The 21,722-nt window shown below is 45.6% G+C and overlaps 1 protein-coding gene across 2 annotated transcripts in view; it reads left to right on the top strand.

Annotated features, from left to right (window-relative positions):
- VWF (von Willebrand factor) overlaps nt 1-21,021 on the top strand; it is a 139,974-nt gene extending 118,953 nt beyond the window's left edge. For both annotated transcript variants that reach the window (XM_088145230.1, XM_088145182.1), the window contains exons 46-52: nt 968-1,008; nt 4,199-4,315; nt 7,123-7,221; nt 9,498-9,626; nt 10,820-10,859; nt 19,457-19,554; nt 20,433-21,021. In XM_088145230.1, coding sequence (XP_088001356.1) covers nt 968-1,008; nt 4,199-4,315; nt 7,123-7,221; nt 9,498-9,626; nt 10,820-10,859; nt 19,457-19,554; nt 20,433-20,621 — 713 coding nt within the window. In that variant the 3' untranslated portion in view covers nt 20,622-21,021. The remainder of the gene's footprint in view (nt 1-967; nt 1,009-4,198; nt 4,316-7,122; nt 7,222-9,497; nt 9,627-10,819; nt 10,860-19,456; nt 19,555-20,432) is intronic.
- The last annotated feature ends 701 nt before the right edge of the window (nt 21,022-21,722 follow it).

The following is a 21,722-nucleotide window of genomic DNA, read 5'->3' as shown; positions in this document are numbered from 1 at the left end:
TGCACCTCCACCCCACCCCAGGGCCAGGCAGCTCCTCTTTCGAGCTGAAGAGCTGGGAACAGATTGCCTGCGATGGGCTCTTGGTGCTGACAGCCAAGCCAGGGCATGCACACCTGAATCTATTCTGATCAAGCAACGGGGGAACGCTCCTTGGCTTACCAAAAGTACCCTGTTTATACCGTTGGAAAGAAGTTCCTAAGGCAAATGGATCTCGGTTTGGTCACGCTGGTTCTTCTTGATGAACTGGTCCTTTCCAGTTTGATGACAAGCCCCATGCCATGCATAGGTAAATTAAAGACGTTGCTGTCTTCCGGGAAGCATTAATCTCCCCATTCCTGGAACTGGCGCAACAATAAAGGTGCCAGGTGGTGGAAGTCATCGAGTGGTTCCACAGGGGCTCTGGAACGTTACTTGGGCTCTGGGTAGAGCTAGCACCGAAAATCAGGACTCATTTTGAGGAGATTGGTAAAGCTACTGTGGCCTGTAAAAAGCCACGTAACTCCTTTCCTCATTCGCTGCTGCCTCCTCTTAAAAGTTAAACGGGCTTTTGTTGTGGTGGTTGCAGATGGTTGACTATTTCTGCAATCTAAACTTGGAAGAAGTGAACCCGCTTCTCTGGACTTGTTGGTTTTTGAAGCCCTTCAAACGCTTGCAGAACGTGCTGCACAAGACCCAGCGGTGGCTCCTGCCACGGCCCCTGAACCACCGTTGTCTCTCTCCACCTGACTGGAGTGGCTTGAGCAGTCCTGAAAGTCAAGAAAACTGGGGAAATTGAATGAATTGGGTGAGGAACTACCAAGTGTTTCAAAGGCTGGATTGCTTCTAAATGGGAAGCAAGAGTTGCCCAAAGGAAAAAGGAGCATCCAAGGAAGAGAGCAGAAAAAGCATGAAAAATGCAGTCGCTCTTGAGCATTTAACAGTCCTATGGAAGATCTGGAGGCTAATAAACACAACATCTCTCTTGCAGAACCCGTGAACGGCTGTATCTTGAATGGCACAGTTCTTGCGGTAAGGTTCCAGTTGATGACCTCTTTCAATGACCTTCGTATTGAGAATTTGGATTCCCAGTTGGCAGTCAGGGGCAGACGTACTCGGGCAGGTACAGAAGGGTCAGGGCTCAGATCGTGACACCGCATCTGCCATTTTGGAGATCTTGCCCCCCTTCGCAGACACGCCTATAGAATTATCGAACAATAGCACAGTACAGAATAAAACTTCTAATCAGTAATCAAGTTCAGATCCCCATCAACATCCTCTGCTATAAATTTAGTAGGGGAAATATGAGTCATTTTATATAGCAAGACTTTTATTCCACAGTCTATCCCTTTTTCGGGGTTTTTTTTAAAAATTAATTTACAGTCAAGAAATGAAAAATAGAACAGCCACATGATGTGCCATATAAAATAAACAGCAAGATAAATTTATCCATCGTTGTTTTCTTCCTATTACTATATCATAATTAGCACCTGTCCAAGCTGTGGACTGCAGAGAGAAAACGGTCAAAGTTCATAAGAAAGTGAATAGGAACAGCTTTTGCTCCTTCCAATAAGTTGCATGAAATGAGTACTTAATATGGACCACCCTTAAGCTTATCAGACTTAAACTGTTTCCCGAAAGAAAGAAAACGTTCCCCCCTTTCTTCCTCTCCCCCCGGGAACGTATCCATTGACGGCTCCGTGGTCTGAGACCTGTGCTGCCGTCATCTTAATGGGACCATTTGTTCTGTCCCTTTATATTTCCACCTGGTATCCAGTGTCCAACTTGGTCCTTCCACGGTTGGCGTCACTGCATTCATTTCACAGCACTGAAATGGCCAGCCATTGATGGATTGACTTGCCACGTGGGACTTGCCTTGCAATGGTCGTCTGGTCTCCCAGGCTGTTACTGAGCCCAGTGCTTAAGGAAGAGGCTGGCGCTCCTTGCCTCGATGTGGACGTTTAGGGGATGCATCAGCCAACAGTGTGTCAGCAGATGTTGAAGGAGCCAATCGGTAGTCAGAAGGTGTATTTGACAAGGCCTTTAAAAAGAAATCTGTTCATTAAAAGTTGACCAACACTGTCATAGTAATCCCCTTGTGCCTGGGGGATTATAGTCCAGGCTGTCAGGCCTACTCCAAGGAACTCCAAGAGGCAGTGCCAATTCAGTCCAGCTATGTTTATTAGCTACAACCTCTAGCAAGAATCTTCCCAGACTCAAACCCCATCTCCCAAAGTCCTCCAGCCACAACAGTGTGAATTCCTCAGGGAGGTGCCAGTCTCATCCTCTTGTTCCTCCCACGCTCTTCTGGTGAGCTAAGAAAATGTTTATCTCCCTGAGCCTGGCCTTTCCACTCCATCACACAGGCCCATCCAGTAGAAGATACTTTTTTATTCCAGGTGGCATTTTCATGCCGACCTGTGCAGATGTTTCATTTTGCTAACGCACATTATGCACAAAATTATTCTGCTAAAACATGATTCTGAGTTAAAGAACAAACGGCTGACTTCTGCACTGCTGTTCAAACAAACTAGTTTGGAAATGGGAAGCTTTCTCTGGAAACCTGAGCCACTGAGTTAGGGAGGAGATTGCTGTAATGTAAGAGGGTTGTCCTCTGTGGAAATGCCACATCTGTAAATCCCTCTTAAACATAGGGCTTTGCAGGCCTGAGAAGGGGAATCCAGAGCCACGGAGCTCCTTGCTTGATGGTTGTCATCAGGTCCTTTCCAAGTCCTCTCTTGGGGCCATCTTCCCTGACGGGCTACCCGTGGGCTTCCTTTACATATTTCTGGATATACTGCACAGTTTGGAGTCGGTTGAGAAAAGCTAGGAAGCAGGAACACTAGTGCTCTATTTATAATAGCAGCGATATTGAGGACCATTTGCCTAGTTTGAAACCAGTGATATTAATATGGGATCACTTAACAAACGGGGACGGGTTTTGCACATTGCGTGCCCAGTACTGTCAGTAACGTTATTCGTAACCAGGGGTGGAAGCGAATACAAGTGAATTTAAAAATGGAGGACTGCTACATGGGACGCTCCCTTGTATACTGAGGTCACTGATCATTTCAGCCCAATATTGTCTTGGCCAGCTGGGGAAAACTGTGGCCCTCCCTTTATTTTTTAATTTGTCGTCAGTGTCACAGACCAGAGCAAGTTAAAAATAAAATAGCAATAAAATAGATACTTCAGGACCGAATGTGGTTAATGTAATATACCAAAAATACATATAGAATTACGTTAGCAAAAAACAGGACTTGGACTTACGCCGCTTGAAGCAGTCACTTGTGTTCCAGCGTAGCCAGTGGGCAGAACTGATCACCTCTTGGCCAGCTGGTAGGATTTGTCATCCTAGTCTTGCTTAAATATTGTGCTGCATCGGAGAAAACGACATGGCCCAAATTTCTGTATAAAAGAGGCAGCGCAGCAGCACGTGACCCACATATTCAATTTCCCCCTCACCCCATGGACAGAGGCACCGTCCTTTCCTGCCACCCAAAAGAGCAGATCAAAGGGCGTGACGACAGGCGAGGTAAAGGCTCTTCTGGTATTTTTGGATGTGACGTTAAGCGAATAATGGGTGGTGCAAAGCTTTCGCCTGACCTTCCTGGGGAAAAGTAAGGTGGAGCCTGGCCAAAGTCATCTGGCGGTCACACTCTCTGGCCCATTGCTTAAAGAAAGATTTGGATTTGGACCATTCAAAACCCATTGAGGTCAGTGCATTAGGTGAAAATCCACAATACTTTTGGGTGTGAGAAAGTGATTTCTGCCGGGAAGATTGGAATTTATCCTGGAGATTCAGAGCAGCCAAATCTCTTGGGTTAAAAAGCAATGTAAGCCAATAGCTAGCACACGCTATCTGCAGTCAAGTGGCTCTTCTGATGCTACGGAGCTATAACTCCCAGCAGCCAGATGTTAGGAGCTGCAATTCAGCAATGCAGTCAGGGCTGCAGCTTCCTCCTCCCTGACTTGGGTGGACTGGTCTAGCAAACTAGGGTGTCAGCCTTACCTGGGGACCCAGGATTCGAACCTGGAAGCTTCTGCTTCAAGGTGGACCCACTGCTGCTGAGCTACGCATCCTCGTTTTTCTCCTCTTCCAATGGAAGTATCTGCATTTAACTTTGCAAGAAATGGTGCGGTGGGAATGAATGGTCCATTCTCTGTGGTTCTAATGATGGGCACGATCACTAACCATAGCAAACATGTTCTCCTTTTTCAGCCAGGGAAACGCATGTTGCTGGATCAGTGCACCAGTTGCCAGTGTACCACACAGCAGGGGCTGTATCTGACGTATAAATTGACATGTGGGAAAATTACTTGCGAACCTTGTCCCAAGGTAAGAGAGAGACGTCATGCTCCAGGAGCTCTCCAGACTTTGAAGGTTCTCATCCCTTCCAAATTGCAGCATTTGGTCTTCACACGCACAGCTCTGTCAGAAGGCGCTTACTTTCATGAACTCTTTAAAAAGGCCCAGAAATACACAACATATGATTTGTCTCAGTGAAAGTCAAGCAGGTGACATAATCGATGGTGGTTTCTCTAAACATCACTGGTTTCCATGCCGGCTCTCAGTTTGTATACCCTGAAGTACATGTTAGATCTGCACTAAAGGGCCTCCTGGGAATTACAGAAAGCAGAAGCCATCTTGGAGGGGAAGGTCTTCAATTTGGGGTGGATATGGAAGTGCCACCATAGGTCAGTACTGCTCGCACAGGGGCTGGTTCAGGCCCTGCATTCTCCCCAAATTTTCCCATGTCCTTTTTGAACAATCTAGAATTTAGTCTCACACGAATTGATTCCTGGTTGTACAAAACAACACCTCTTCACCGATCAGCTGTATAATTTCAAACCATGGATTGTTCATGGGATTTGTTTAGCAAACCAGGATCAGGAAATTTCAATTCTTCATTCACACAAAGACCAACCAGGAATCTGCTGACATGAAATTCCCAACCACCACACTATTTATTCTTACCTGTATTTGGGAAGAGGTAAGCCAAGTATTTTGCAAAGGCTGAAACCTACTTGTGCCCATGACCCTAAATTATGGATTACTGCTTGAAGGGGAGAAGCTCATGGAGGTTTCTCGTGTGTGTGTGATACTGGTATCATGCCTACCTTCCAAAGGGCCTCAGCAGATGAGAGTGCCTGGCTAGCCTTGTCTGGGGCAGAAGGTAAGCAGCCTCTGGCCTGGTTAGTTCTTGGATGGGAGACCACAAGAGAACCCAGGGCTGTAGGCCAGACCAGGAGTTTGAAAAGAACCCTGGAAAGTTTTTTGTAGCCAAGAAAGGAACAGAGGCCTGTCCATGAAATCACCAGGAACTGAGCAGGACTCTTTTACTTCTAAAGATCTCAGCGCGGAGAGTCCATCCCCACTTGGAAGCCCCAGGCACCCAGTGGCTAAGCAGGTTATGTTCAGAGAGGGCTGTTCCAAAGAGGTGCAAGGGAACATAGGAGAGCACGTAGAGAGCACACCACCTTGAGTCATCGCAGCAGCTGCATCTTTTCTCTGGCTGTCTCCACACAGGCATCCATGACCACCACGTCAGTTGGTAGAACATGCAGAGCTGCTTCCAAAGCAGCCAAACAAGCCTGGCGAAAGATGCAGCTGCTTTAAAGATCCCAAAATTGCTGCTTTCAAGGTCTCCACCTGCTGCAAACTCCTCTTTCGAGAGAAGCCTGGATCCAATGTTTGCTTGCTTTTATTTTCGGTCATAGATCACCATAAAACAAATAACATCACAATTTTGGATGCAAAGCAGAGAGAGACCCGCTTCAGTTTTAGATCCTAGCATCACTCGACTGTTACTTTCTCGCAATGCTTGATCCAAAATATTTGATGGAAAATGAAATAAAAGTAAATACCTTTAATATTAAAAATCATATTAGCTGTGAAGGTTGACATAAAACTTTCTAAATGTCCCTGATTATGACATCCGTGGGGAAAAATATCAAGCTTTAATCTGATAATGCCATTAATTTAGTTAGTTCTGCCACGGACATTTTTTCTGATTTCTGAATAAACACAGGATATTGCAGCTGGAAGCCTGCAAGTGAAAACTATTTTAGTTTTTAAAATAACAAGAAGAAAAAGATAAAAACTGTTTCCTTATTTGTACTGTTTACTTTCAGATCTCCTCATGAACTTTGCAGGGCTGCCCAAGGCATCCCGTGTTTATTCCATTCCCGGATTAACCTGAGAGACCGTGACTCAGTGAGATTTGAACCTGGGTCTCTCCTGCCCTAGTCCAATGATCTTAGCACTACGTACACCACGCTGTCTTTCCCGTGTTGAGCAAATGATGGGAGACCGTAGCGAGCCCTGGGTTTTCTGTTGATCCCCTCTGTTGTCGTTGTAACATCTCAGAAGCAGCTATTGGGAGAGACGATTGGATGCGAAGGGCGTTCCTCCGAATCAAAGACCCTCGCTTCCTGTGTCCGAGTCACTGCATGAAAAGGGAAGGGGGACAAAGGGATAAAAGTATGCCCCCTCCCACCGCTAATTACCAATTCACATGTTTATCGATGACAGCAGCGAAACGAGGGCCGTTTTCCACGCCGTTGCTGCAGAAGGGTTTCAGCAGAGCAGAATCCTTCATGGACTATTACCTGCGATAGCTAGTTGTCAAGGAAGATGGTGTGGGATGTCTTCAGTTGGGATCAGAAGTCCCCACGGGAGGCGGGCCATTGACGTTAATCTCTGCCACTCTCCTTAAGGACGTGCTGGCGGGGTGGCAGATCGGGCGTCCTCAGCTCCACCGGAGGGGAGCGCGGCTCGGAGGAACGGGCGCACAATTGCCCCAGCCTCACTTCTCAGGCAAACTTAACTAGTCTGTTTTTCCCTAACGTGAACACGATACTATCCTGGCCCGTTGATAGTCCCATTTTTTTCCAGATTTTGCCGTGTATATTATTAAAGGGAAATGCAGGCAAAAAGCATATAACGAAGAAACTACTGGGGGCGGCGGGGGGGAACAACCTTGAATTTGCTTGTAAAAAGATGTATGGATTTTCATCTAAAAAGGTTTGCAAAGCAATACGGAGCTAGAACAAAGGTGAGGTAACACAGAGATGAATGAGATTAAATGTCATGTATTTATCGATGCTTAAAATTCACCTTTGGTGTTATCCCTGGACCTGCAGAATTACAGGATGGAGAAAACCTCTGGCTCCTGTTGTGGGAAATGCTTGCCCACTCGGTGCAACATCCAGCTGCGGGACGGAACCATTTTGTACCTGAAGGTCAGTAGTGTTCCCGTGGGTTTTCCAGCTGATAGGTTTGCCCTGCTGTCCACCTCCCTCCTCGACAGTCACGCAAAGGCACTTCCCGCAACGTTAGGTGATTCTGCACAGTCTCCAGAACATTTCCCATGAACAAAAATTGGGCTCCTGCAGAGTATTTCCCCTCATCTGAAACTCTGGATGGGAGGAAAAGACACTGCGGGTTTTTGTGACACCCAGCTAGCGAGAGTAGTGGCGTTTTTATTGGCCCCGGTACCTGGGAGTTCTTGGGCTCCCAAGTGACCTGGAGACCAGCTGGAGGAAGGGACGGCTGGTGTCCACCGCCCTTGAAGCACAACATGCAGCCGGTGCCTTTCCAAGGAGGAGGTTTGTACCTTGTGCTGTTTCCCTGGTCTGCACACCGAACAGTGTTTCTGCCCCCTCCTCCCCTGAGGGGCCGGGCTCAAATGGAAAAAGTGAACCTCCCCTTGAGATCCTCCGGAGCGAGGGTGCACCTAGTATTTTCTTTTCCCAGGCAAATATGTTGAAGAAATTGGAAAACAGAGTTATTTTCCGCCTTTGTGCAAAGGAGAATGCAATCTAGACAGAGAGAGGGAATCGTCCTTCATATTTGCGTCAGTTTGGCAACTTTCTGGTGCTCGTAGAGAGAGGTGTCAAGGAGATAAATGCGCTGCGTTGTATTAATGGATCAGATCATAGAAAGAAGGCATATTTCTGCTGTAGTAGGAAAAAAACCAGATCTTTTTTAATCACTTTATTCTATGCGGGGGGCTGGTAACGTAATCTGTGACCACATGAGAGTCTCTAGTAATGCCCACAGCTGAAATCTTGTGAAATCACTAAATCCTAAAAGATTTTGACATTTTCACACTGAACTTTATGGTGCAGTAACTAAATTTTCTGGAGATTTCAGCCACTCTCTTTAAACGTTATTTTATTGTCAGGAAAAAGAAGTGCCTGAACTGGAAAGGTTCCTGATCTCTGCTTTAAACCATCAGGCATGGCCCAGATGGTTGACCCAGAGGTGGGGGCCGTGGGAAGGAAACGTTTTAGAGACTCCAACTTAATTGGCTTGCTCTAAGTCTGCCTGGGAACTTTCATAGTTTTCAAGAGTATGGTTTTACCCCTGACTGGCATTAAAGATGCTTTCCCGAAACCCACATTGTTCTTGCTTTTTGAGCGTGCCATCTCTGTGGGGCTGGACAGTCTCATCCAACTCCAAGGAGACAGGCCGTCCCCTTGAATGCTACCTTGGTTCTTGATAAGGCTTGATAAGAGGAAACCGGCTGAAACGCAGACAAGGTGGTGCTACTAATACGGGGGATGGCAGTTCTGGGTGGAGTTCCATTTCTCCCGGAGGATCAGGTCCGCCGTCTGGGAGAGCTACTCGATCCTTTGCTGTCCTTAAATTCTCAAGTGGTACTTCTGGTGTTGCGCAATTTTTCATAGCATGACCCTTCTTCAGCCAGTCAGATCTGAAAAGAGTTATGCAAATCCTGGTTTGAGTGTTGCACTCCAAGGATCACCTGATTCACCCGATTCTGGTCCTGAAGGACCTGCCGGTTGCTTACCTGTCACAGTCAAAAGAGTTGACACTGACCCTCAAACCCCATACGGCACAGGGCCGACTGGCCCACGAACCTGCCCTGTCACAATTCTCCTGGGTGTTAAGACCTGCAGAACAGATGCTGCTGACACAAGATTGCCCACTTGGGATGTGGAGGAAATGCACTCATCTCTTTTGTCACGTTCCTTTCAGTCCTCCACTAATTTTAATATTAGCAGCATTTGGTTTTTAATCCTTTTAATTTATTGTTTTTTTAAATTTTCTTAGCTACCTTAAACATGGAACAAAGTGAAGCGATAAATAAAAAATATGAGATGGCCTAGTAAATGCATTGCATCTATTATTTGGGTTAGATCTGAATAGTAAAGCCCAATCATATATTCATTAGGCAGCTTTCAGGCACAGGTGGCAAGCAATGCTGAAGGCCTCCATCATCCTCATCGTCACAGGATGCACCCAACGCGCGATGCCTGCCCGGCTCTGCCAAGCCTTCCATCTCAAACATGTGTTATGCTCCACATAACGCACACATCAGGGAATAAGTGTATGTCCCACAAATACACACAAAGAATAATCGAGCTTTTGTAAACGTGTCAGATGGGCTTCGGATTTTCTTTGGTGCCTTTTTGTATCTTAAAAAAAAACAACCACCGCCCCCCTCTGGCCTGTTAAAACCTCATTTTAACAAAAAGTGTGGATCCTTCTACAGCCAAATGAAACAGTCCGAGATGGATGTGACACTCATCTTTGCAAGGTGAACCAGAAAGGCGACTTTATCTGGGAGAGGAAGATCACTGGTTGCCCTCCATTTGATTCTAAGAAATGCTTAGCTGAAGGAGTAAGTATTGAATCAACGTCTCGTTGGACGCTTTTCAAGTGGTAGTAGTTGTCGCAGTGTGTTCAAGTTGTGTTTTATGGTGTCTCATCAATGAAAAAGGAGGTTCGTTCACTTCTTGGAGATGCGATTCATTTTCCTGGCTGGCTTGTTAGCAGAGTCAACCCACTTGGTGACTTTGCTGGAATTTAATTCTGAAACACGTGCTGTTTTTAATGGAGTAAAGAAGGAGACCGGATGTAATTCAGATCAGATAAAAATTGATTCATGTTTATCTGATCTGAGTTTCTCCTTCCTGTGTAGCCTTGTCTCTGCAGTCGTGAACGTGTCATGTACTCCATCATTTCAGCGATATAAGGCATAAAGAGAGTGTCTATATTCCGTAAAAGACCTATCAATCGCCATTAGCGGTAACTTTTCCACCCAGAGCTTTATACTTGCCAAATTCCATCAGCTTTGATTTTTTTTAAGAAAATCATTTTAGAAGTACATTTAAAAGGGGGTGAGGAAGATTTCCTATAAATTCCAGTGGAGCACAATTGTATCTTATTCTCCTAAAACAGTGTGTGTCAACCTTGGCAACTTTAAGATATGTGGACTTCAACTCCCAGAATTCCCCAGCCAGCCATGCTGGCTGGGGAATTCTGGGAGTTGAAGTCCACATATCTTAAAGTTGCCAAAGTTGACAAACACTGGTCTAAAATGTTGCTCTTTTCAATCCAAATGGTATGAAATTTGTAAGCACCCTGCAAACTTCTGAAGTAGCATCTTATCCCTACCAGATAAGAAACAACACGGGCGGGGGGGATGAACCCGTCATGTTTTTTTCATATATCGTTGTGCCCTTACGGTCATTTTACTGACTAACTGCAGAAGAGTTTGGTTTTCAGTAAATTTAATGAATTCTCCACTCTAAAAAAAAATAAAAATCTTGTGTCGTTATCCCACAATTCTTTCTATAGGCTTCCAGCGGCACTTTCTTCCAGCATGATATGATTTTTTTTTTTTTTTTTGGTAAAAAGTGCAAAAATTAAAAAAAAAACCCTCTTGGTCGTGTCTCAGAGCCATTGGAACTGAATGGCATACATACGTTGGAAAGAAATGAATAAACAGCTAAAGTTTGCATTAAGAGAGTTCTAGACATGGACACACGTATACATTTATCTTAAAGGGTGTGTTGTCGTCTTCTTCCTTAGGGCAAAGTTACAAAACTGGGCAATACCTGCTGTGAAACATGTAAGTACCTAAATCTCCTTAATCTTGTACAAGATTGTAACGTATTTCTGAATATGTACGTGGCTTTGATAAAGGTGAAAAGAGCAGTGTGGAAATGGAGGTTAGAGGGTCACGTCTGTCGTTCCGAGCCATGATGATGCCAAGAGGACGAAACGTGTGTTGTCATGTCCTCTTGGCATCATCTTGACAATGCCCTTCTGCATTTGTTTAGCAGCATCACCTACATGTACGTAAGGAACAGAGTTTGCATGTGACGCACCCTTTGCCACGTGCCCTTCCTTTAGATGCCAGTGCCAGTTGGGGGGTACCCACTGTGAGATGCCTGGCTATGGAGGCTGGCCAGGCTTCTGTCTGGAGTGTTTCTTTGCACTGAGCGGGGGTCTGGGTGCGAAGGTCTCAGTGGCCCTTTCAGGCCTAGACGCATGTCCTGTTTAGAGCTAGCCGTTCCCAAGCTACGTGTGGCCGCACTGCTCTGAGTTGGGGAGGAAGCTCATGCAGCTGATGAGGGATTAATAAATCAAGCCCTCAAAGCATCTGTGTATCCAGAGCGTGCACCCATAATGGACGTTTCTTGCTGTATCTCTGGCAGAGGCCCTGCTCTGGTCTTGCTTTTTCCTCTCGGCGTCTAGCTGGGCTGGGCAGTTCCACTCAGAAGTGGGTGCCAGGCCCCAGCAGCCTCTCTGCAGAGCCTCGCCTGGTAGTGCTTTTACATCATTGTTATGGATGCCCATTGCTTGGCAAGGCATCAGTTCGCAGTCCTTCGGTCCAGGTGGACCCGGCGGCTGCAGTGCAAGGGAGCCAAGTGCCCGGCAGGGCGTTGTGGCAGCGGAGACACCCCGGCGTCCTTCTGCCCGCTGCAGCGGAGAGGTCCCTGTAGGAGGATGTTTCAGCTCTTTTCAACCGGAGGAGAGCAGCGCCCCTTCTTGGCAGTACCAGTCGTTTGACTCATGTCTACCAGAGGTAAGGGAAGCCTAAAGAGGGAAGGGGTTAAGGGCCCTCTTGCTAGACCGATGCAAATTATAATGTACTGCCAATTTGCTTTTGAGTCATCGATTCAAAATGCGTGTCCACGTGTGTGGCAATAAGGTGAGACAGGTGAGGTAGTGGGTTCACATACAGTGGTGCCCTTGAGCTGAAGCAGAGGGCTGAAGAAAGCAGGCTGCCCCACCGTCTGAAACCGGTGACTGCTTGCTAATGCCTGGCTGCCCTGGTCAGCATTCCTGGGCTCAGCCTTCCACTGCCTTGTTCCTGCTTGGGCACCGCTTGCGCCTGAGGCTTCCCAGCCCCTAACGGAGTCTAGCTGAGCCCGGGGCTTCCTCTGCTCTGGGAAGGGTTATTTGTGCAAGGAGAGCTTTGGCTCAACTCCATATCTCTACCTCACCACACCATATTCCCTGCTGTTGCCACGCCCCCAGGACCACGGATCCACCAGAGGAGGCCCGGGTGGCCGTGGGCAGCTCTGATGTCCTGGCCTGAGGATGTGAGTGGCTGTCCAGACCCTGTCATTTCATTTCCCCCTAAGCGGCGTTGGGGGAGGATGAAGCTGGGGCCCAGCAAGATGGTGCATAGATGCCTGAGACAGTGCTGCCCTGGGGTGCCATGGGTTTTTTATAGAGATTTTATGGATTTTTTATTTCATGGTTTGGGGGTTGTGTGCCACTCAGGGTTGTTGCTGCAATATGGGTGGCTCTATAAGTCTGTTTAAAATAAATAAAATAAAATAAAATAAAATAAAATAAAATAAAATAGAAACAGTGGGGTCAGAGTGAGTTACTACGCTGGCCTTGCCTCCTTTCTGAACCCAGCTGAGATCAGGGTTTTTGCAGAAACTCAGGGGTGGCCTCCTTCGCGGGTGCCTTCAGCTGCCCTTCGACTCTGGTGTGGTATCTGCTCCGGTGTCAGATAAAGAAAGCTGTCAGAAGTCTGGGAAATGTGTCTGTGTCTTAAAAGAGATTTTTCTCTGAATACTTTTTTTCCTCCATCAACCCCAAAGCTAGATTTTCAATGACCCTAAATAAAAGCTTAGGTTGCCAAATTATATGGTGGATAATGACAGAATTTGTTTAGCACTGAAAACCATCCCTTGTTTCAAGGTCAAAATGTCAGCACCTCTTTGCCCTCCGTTCTGCCTCTCTCGTCCTTCCTTTTGTTCGTTTCATCTGTCAATAAATAAAAGATGGTCTGTCCAGGAGGCATCCTGACATTGGCCCAGTAATTGCTGTAACAAAACCCCAGTTTGGGGAAGTCAACTCCAAGATAATTCTTGTCGTTGCTTGCCCAGATATTATCGCATTCCAGCCTTAAGAAATGAAGGTCGGTAAGCTCTTGAGTTAACAGATCACCGCTGAATGGTGTTCTCTGGCTAATTCAGTTAACAAGGCTTTTATCTTGTCTGCCAGAATTAAAGCACGAGGATGCTTAAGGAAAGATGTTCATGAACCTTTACCCAAAACAGATGTGGCCATAATATTAAAAGGCCCAGAGAAACATTTATTGACATGAGAAAAATTCCACAGAACAGAAAACAACAAAACAGAGGGTTGAGAAGAACCATGCGGATAATCCGTTTTGGTGTTCTGAATGAGGAATGTTTGCTGGGAAGCAGTAGAAATTTCAGAGAATTTCCCTGTTTATACAAAATCTGCTCTGCTCACATATGTCTAAATGAGGAGTCGTTGTGATCCAGGGGGGAAAAATGAAGTGAAAAAGAATTAAGTTGCTTTCTGGGCAAATCGGTCATCTAATCCAAGCTCCTTTTCTCTTTTCCTGCCTGTCTTTCTGAGTGCTAAAAAGGACCCCCTCCTTTCGTCCATGGTCTGCACTTGCAGCCCCCTTTCTGTAGTCTCCTTGGGTTTGTCTGTGCCCATCTTTGTCCCTCCTGAGCTTCATCCGCTGCTGCTGGATTTGAACCGTTTGGACCACCACAAGCTATAAGATAAAAGGAGAGGATCAGCAAATGAAGCCTCCACCACCAGCACTGGGGCCACCAGATCCGGGAGCAAGAATCCAGAGAGCCACTAGAGGGCAACAAAGAGACACGGGAGGTTCTAATTCTTCGCACCCAGATCTGACAACCTTATTGTGGTCCGAAAAGGTGGCAGCTGCAGAGGCCAGTGAAGGTCACTAAATCACAGAGCGAACTGCTGACAGATTTGCTTTGCAGCAATAAATTTGCAGCCTTTACAACGTTGATCATAACAAGAGTGTGTTTAGGGCAACCTGAGCCATGAAAAATGTTTGAGGCATAACCGTTCTTCTGTTTTGGTCTGGAAGCTTTAGTGTTTTTCCGAGGAGATGTACAGTCTAGTGGAAATTCAACAGAGGTGGACTTTCTCAAGCACCCCCTGTACTTCCACAAGTGTCCCTGCCATTTTTTGACTCTGCCCTTGGAGCATCTGCACCAGCCAGCTGCCATGTCCTCTTTTCAGCTCTGCCTTCTTGACTGAAACCAAGGATCCCCTACCTTCCCAGGCTGATGGAGAGCTGGTGTCTCAGCATTACGTTGGGATGTGACTAACCTCAATTACTCTAGCTAATGAAAGACTCCATTCCCCATCTGGTATTTATCTGGCCCTAGTTCTGGGTAGTGCACGTGGGATAAGGTGATCTCCAAAGTCACCATCAGCGTCAAAGATCTGGCAGCTGATCTCTCCCACCACTTCCATTCATTACAGCAGTAATCCTCCAATCAAAGCATCCCGGAGAGATGGCTGACTACTCTTGCTTGAATGAGGGGAATCCAAAATGTCTCTGAATCCTTGGTTGCTCTGTCAAACTGCTCTTACTGGACTTGCTGAAAATTAGGATTTTTTCCCCTTAACACTGCAGTGGAATCTGCCTTCTTGTAACTTAAATCATCATTCTGGGATGATAGAAGACAGGTCTTATCCTTTTTCTGTGGGACAGTCTTTCAGGGCCTTGAAAAGTGGCAACTTATCATCCTCCAGTCTTCAAAACATGCTCAGCTCCTTCAGTTGTTTTCTACAGGACTTAGTTTCCAATCTCCTGATAACCTGTATTTCCTTATTCTGAACTGGACCCTTCTTAAAGTGTGGTGCTCAGGACTCAGGTCAGTCCTCAGGGTGGAAACTGTCCAGAGCAGAGTAAAATGGGATATGAGTTACAAATTGCATCTGCCCTTTTTGATCCTTTGCCATCTGCGGACTCATATTCAGTTTGTGGTTACTTACTCATCCAAGATCCTTTCCACAAATACTGTTACCCATCCTATATGTTGTAGGAGGAAAGCTGTGTCAGTCTATAGTGGCCAAAAATCAGAAGGAGACCTGTAGCATCTTTTCTGACAAATCTTTTCATTCTCTTACGTTCAGTCCATTTCTCTAACACTTAAAGATTGTTTTGAGCATTATTTCTGCATTCTAGGGTTCTTTATCTCACTCAATTTATTCTCATCTGCAGATCTTATAAACAACCCCTCCAAGTCATTAATAAAAATACTAATGCGGGGAGGAAGCAGGACTGATCGTTATGGCACCCCTCAATATGTCTCTTCCAGTTTCCTGAAGAGCCATTAATTAGCACTTTCGGAGCACATACTTTGAGCCTGCTATATGTCTACTTAATTGTCATGCCATCCAACATATACTAAACTAGCGTACTAATCAGCATGCCATGGGGTAATTTATCAAACGTTTTGCTGAAGTCCAAATAGAGTATACAGGTAGTCAGTGGGTGGGTGCCACGGGCGGGCAGGCGGGCATAAAAGTGGCAGGAGCAGGAGTGACTTGCAACCTCCTGCCGGCTTCCCCACTGACTTTGCTTGTGGGACGCTGGCAGGGAAGCTTGCAAATAGCGATCACATGACTGCAGGACACTGTGACTGTTGTAAGTCCAAGCTGGTTGCCAAGTGTCCCAATCGCGATCACGTGACTGCAGGGATGCTGGGATGGCCGCAACTGTGAGGACCTGTCTAAGTCCCCCTCATTCAGCACCATCATAAGTTTCAATGGTCACTGAATGAGTGGTTGCAACCCAAGGATTAATTGTATCTAAAGATTATCCATGATCTATTAAGGGAGTATTCAGTCAACAAAATTTATATTTGTTTTTGGAAAATCCACGTGAACGTCTACTAATTACCTCGTTGTTTGCAAGGTGCTTACAGATTGATCTGTTTATGGTCAGTTCCAGATATCATTGTCAGCAGAAATGGCCTATAGTTTGCTTGTTGTGTTTTCTTTTGTCCTTTTTTTGAAAATTGGAATAACATTCGCTCCCCTCCACTCACCTGGTACTTCACAAGTTTGCTCAAAGATAATACAGGAGGATTCTGCCACGTCTTTACCCTGTTCTTTCAGCATCCTAGAGGGCGGATCTTCTTGCACTTTCCTTCAACCTCTGAAGGAAAAGTTGTGAACAGAACAAGTCAGGCATTTTTGGAGCGTTCCCTTGGCAGTTTGTCTCCACAAAGTTGTTGGAATAAACTCTCATTAATCACCGCTATTTTCCGAAAGGCCTGCAATTTGTGTTTAGAAGGCATCGTTCACAATGTCTCCTTAGCCAGAGTAGACACCAACAACAATATAGTCTTTATTTGTTCCACTTGGTTCCTTCCATAACCCTGCTAAGTGCATTTGGATTTCCGAGCAGGAATGGACATTTTTAACATAGAGTGCAACTCCTCGCTCTCGCTTGTTTCTTTTCTTACTGAACAAATTGTATCATTTAATTCCTGTATTGCAGTCTTGGGAGTCTTCCCACTTGGTCTCCATTAAGTCTTTACTTATCAGCAGGTCAATACTTCAGTAGTTATTTCCCACCCTCTGAGCTTTAGCGTGCCCAGAAGGACCATGAACTTTATGGGCCAGTATTTCATTCTAATTTTTCATTGAAAAGCCCTCTTTCAACAATGCTCCCGCTTTCTAAAATTCAGAAAGCATGGGTTTTTATCTGAGGCCCTTCTAGATTTGGTTTAAAGCTCTCCTAATCAAGCGTGGCCAAAGACATTTCACTCGCCTTTGTTAGGTGCCAGCAGTTAGATGCCATCCTCCGGGTGCCTCCGACCATGGCCCCAGGAAGCAAGCATCTCCCGGTGGCAATGTGGTTGTGGCCACTTTAACCTCTTGCTTGCTGAAATCTTCCTTGAGGTGATAGCCAAACAGCAGCTGTGATCCCACAGGCGGTGGGGGAGGAAGAAACAGTAAGCCAAACGAAGCAACGTGTTTGCAAAATCTGTCGCTTTAACAGGCTTGTTTCTAGAATGGTGGGGTGGTCTGTTCAAAGCACCCCATGTTAAAGAGGAAAAGAGGTGGTTTTGAAAAATGGAAAGAAAGCCCAGAGCATTTGGGCGGAGGTGAGATTTTGTATCTGGGTGACCTTCCAGCAGTTTGCTCTCACGGCAGCTGAAGGAGTAGGAGAGATCGGGGTGTCCACGTTCTTAAAAAAAAAAAAAAAGACGTAATCTCGTGTTTCTCTCAATCAGCTTTCAGTCACGTGCCTTTCAGTTGGCACCTCCAACGGGAACCTTGGCCTGATTGCCTCTGTAGGAAACAAAATGCTGCTTCCAACATTTCGATAGGAGTTTTTCAATTAACATCGAGAAAATTAAATTCACCCCCAGCAGCCCGTACAGACTGTCCACTTATCAACATTAGGGCCATGGGTTGTAAAACGAGGGGGCAGCAGGCGCACACTGGATTTCCTATGGCCGCCACTCTTGAAACGGGTGGAGTTTTGTTCCGACAAAATGGTCTGAGTTTGTTCATGAGGAGTACAACTGTTCTTAGTGCAGTCCGTCAGCCATACTTTGAGCCCAGTTTCTCTGAAATGGTCCCTAGGCCCAGCGATCTGGGGGAAAGCAAGAATGGGATTGAAATACTTTCATGCTGCATCCAATATTTTGTATGTTCTGCCAAATGCTGTAGTGTTTCCTATAGACCCACTGGGTTTGGTGAAATTTGCAGGGCACGGATCCCCTTCATTGCAATTTCCTCATTCTGTCCTGAAACTGGGCACCTGAAGGAAAAGGGAGCACCCGCTGAACGGGGGCCCTGCTCCTGGGCTGCTTATCGGGCTCACTTCAGACCAGCAGAAAGCAGTCCCGAGTGTTTGTTTTTGAAGAGGCTGCTTCTTGGCCGAGACCTGCACAGGAACACTGGATCTGTGGGCGAAGGTTTTAGCGTCCCGGGCATGGGCACAGCCAGTTCACAACCACACTAGCATCTCCTGCCATTGTTTGACCCCATTGTCTCTCTGATTCATTACGAGATGCAAACACTTTGCGTTTGCTCATTCGGCCTTTGAACAAGGGACTTTTCAACAGATTCAGCTCAGTCTGCTCTTTTTGCACAGGATTTAGAGCTGACTTTTTATGATCCAGTAGCTGTTTGCACTTCTATTTTTATTCTGATTTGGCCCCATTTCATTTTGGGGGGAGGGTGTCTATTAGCTCCAAACTTGCATGTACCTGGGAACAAGTAGTATACGTATCAGTATGTCATTATGGAAAGATGATTATGTTTTGACATCATTGTGGCTTGTTCCTGGACACCTATGGGAACAACAAGATGCTGTCAAATCCAAAAGGTGAGAGTATTCAGAATAAATCTAATGTTGTTGATGGTGTTCATGTTGCTACATACATTTTGATGGCACCAGTAAAAATACCCAGTGCTACAATATTAAGTAGGCAGTGCATATGGACTAGTACAGAAAAGGTCACTATTCCCATTGAAAGGATATGCCTGTTAGATGGGGAAAGACAAATTCATGAGGAAGTATGCTCAGAGATCAGCTCTGAATACTCTGTAATGCTCTTTGTCACCATTTTAAAGAAGCTTGTAAGGCTAGTCTACTTGTTTTTAATATGCATCTTTATCTGGGGATAGCATCTTTCTATCAGCTCTAAATTGCCCCAAAGGCAGATGAATGTCAGGTATCGTGGCCGAGGGAAGAAGAATGTAACATCCGCACCTATGTGTCTAAGCAATTTTTAAAAGTTTAAAGGTAGTTGCATGTCATGCACTAATAGTAGCAATAGCGAAAGCTAACTTTGCCATCATCAACAATTGTTGATAAGAAAGACAAAAAAGTCTGGATGGTGGACATTGCAATACCTGGAGACAGCAGAACAGAAGAGAAAGAACTGGAAAAAATCACAGAATACAAAGACCTGCAAATAGAAGTAGAAAAACTATGGCAAAAGAAAGCAAAGATAGTGCCAGTAGTAATAGGTGCCTTGGGTGCCATCCCAAAACATCTGGAGCACCCCTTGAAGACCATCAGCATTGCCAAAATCACCATCGGTCCATTGCAGAAGGCGGCTTTGCTTGGAACAGCCTCCATCCTACGACGATACCTTTAACGCCAACAAACAACATCTGCCTATCCCCGGTCCTTGGGAAGGACTGGCTAGGTGGACAAAAATGCCATACCCAGTCTAAACATCTGGCTGACTGCGCGACCCACCATCATAATATATTAAAATAATATAAGCTAAAACTACTGCCAGCTGATCATCACTGCACTGTTAATTTTGCAGGGAGCAGTTTATTGCTAGCCAGAAGTACAATTCTCTGCTTTCTTTGTGTAAGTGGTAGAAGCCCTCCCTTAACAGGAGTTTCCTTCTTGCACCTCAGGTGTCGAGCCCGAATGCAAGCAAATCACAGGCAGGCTGGAATTTGTGAAAGTAGATGACTGCGTGAATGAAAACCAGCTGAATATCCATTACTGTGAGGTAACGTCTGTGAGAGCAAAGGAGGGTATTTTCCGAAAAGAGCTTGGGTCTAATTGCACAGAGCAATAAATTAGTGTCCAGGTTAATATGAGGACGGCATATAGTAATGCAGTAATATGTGTAAGATAGTAACTCTATGCTGCCATTAAAGTAATAAAATATAACGTGTTATTCCATGCTGATAGAGCAGGACAGTAAGACTGTTCAGCATAGCGACTGCCAGACTGAACGTAACAGACAGAAATACCACAGGGCAGTTGGGTGCAGGTGAAGTTTTTGCTGGACGGTTTGACCGTTACTAGCAGCAAATTCTCAATGGATTTTATAAGCTGCTGTGCAAATCTTAGCAACGCTGTTTCCTGGCCTAGGGTCACAATCAGAAAGGAAGTGTCGAGTCCTAACGTTGGTCAGTCCAACCCACTGGTTCTTTGTCGCAAGTTAATAATTTAAGTCGTGGATGGTTGTGAGTGTCTGGAAGGAGAGAAGGGACTGCATTTAGACAATGATTGTTAATAGGCTGTTTAGTCACCAGCCACTTCTGCGTCAGCTGTAGGACATTATTAACCATCTGCTCTGAAGTCTGATGCTCGGTGAATTGCTGCTTCTCTTGTTTTCACCTCCGCTGGATTCCTTCTCTATTCTCCGCGTGCTTTATAATGATGTGCCTGTTGACTGAGGCTGCGTGCATTTGTGTAGAAACCCTCGCCCAGAAACAGCAACTTTTGGCACACACGGCTGTTGCAAACTCAGCTCTGCCCTGTCTCCTTCCTTCCGCCAGCTAGAAACAGTTTGTCTGCATCTCCATTTTTACATCTTCGAGCAGTTCTCAGGGCAGAACCAGGATTCCTGGCGCCAACTGTTTGGCCTTTCTCTTTCAGGGCAAGTGTACGAGCAAAGCCATTTACAACATTACCCTGAACCACATTGAAGATGTGTGCACCTGCTGCTCAGCGACAGTCACCGACCCCATGGACGTCCCCTTGCGCTGTGCCAATGGCTCCGTGGTCCTTCACAAAGTGCTTAATGCCAGAGAGTGCGAATGCCTCTCTCGGAAATGCCAGCCGTGATCACGTAACGGGGAGCTTATGCCTGTCAAACTTTTTATCCAGACGCCAGAAAATGTACAATCTGCTTTTAATTTCCTTTGGGCATTGGGAGGATTTTGATATTGGTCTAATCAAAGCGATGTAACCCAACCCAAGCAATAAACCGCATAGCTTGGATGTTTTACTTTTGACTGTTTCAGGGTATTTTGAGAAAGCCCAAAGAATTCACATCATTCGGAGTACTGTTTTGGGTCAGTATTCCATCAAAGGACTTCAACCCATGGGATGAACTAATACAATGATTTCAGCATATAGTTATTCTCATTTCAGTTACTTTTATGGTGAGTGACTAACTCTGACTCAGATCAGAGTTATCTGGCTTCTGTTACAAGCTTGAATAAAACATTTGACTAAAACGTGATTTTTCCCAAAAGCTTCTTTTTTCAAAAGCCTTATAACGTACACCCAATGAATTTTCCCGTTGGAATTCGTCGTGGGGAGCTGGGAGACAGGGATGAAAAACGGGGTGGTCTTTCAGCAGGAGCTGAGGCAAATGTCTGATTTGCCAAACACAAGTTTCAGTGCCATCGCAACTGAAATTTCGTTTCTCAAATTTCTTTCACAACTCCCCTGTTAGGTGGGGTTCAGGCCCTTATAGGTTCACAATATGATGAGGCCTGCGCTGAAGACATACTGGAGTGGGGAAGAGAGGCTGGACCTTTAACGTGCTGTTGGATGCAACATCTGTTAGCAAAGTCAGCCTGGCTGATGAACAGCAATGAGGGGCATCTGCAAGCCCTGGGTTGCCCTCCACAGTGCCATTCTAGGTCATCCAGCTTCAGGTCAGTCATACGGAATTACTACATTGAAGCAATCCTACCACCAACTCCAGCTGTTGAAAGGTCTGGGCTGTGCATCATTGTCTTCCCCAGCTAAGTCATTGCTGCCTTTTAAAAATATGCTTATTGTACAGCCCACCGCTTAGAAAACTGCTCTTGGACAAGAGAAGATTAAATTGGTATTAATTTTAAAAATCAAAAGCACAATTGTGGATCATTCCAATGAGAATAAGAATATAAAAACAGCATGCCTGCCTTTTCTTTTAAAAACAGAAACAAAAAT

The sequence above is a fragment of the Python bivittatus genome, unplaced genomic scaffold (genome assembly GCF_059951505.1).
Source record: "Python bivittatus isolate LINGU-HERP-01145 unplaced genomic scaffold, Pbiv_v1 ctg000010_np1212, whole genome shotgun sequence".
NCBI lineage: Eukaryota > Metazoa > Chordata > Lepidosauria > Squamata > Pythonidae > Python > Python bivittatus.
This window is presented reverse-complemented; position numbering and strand designations above follow the sequence as displayed.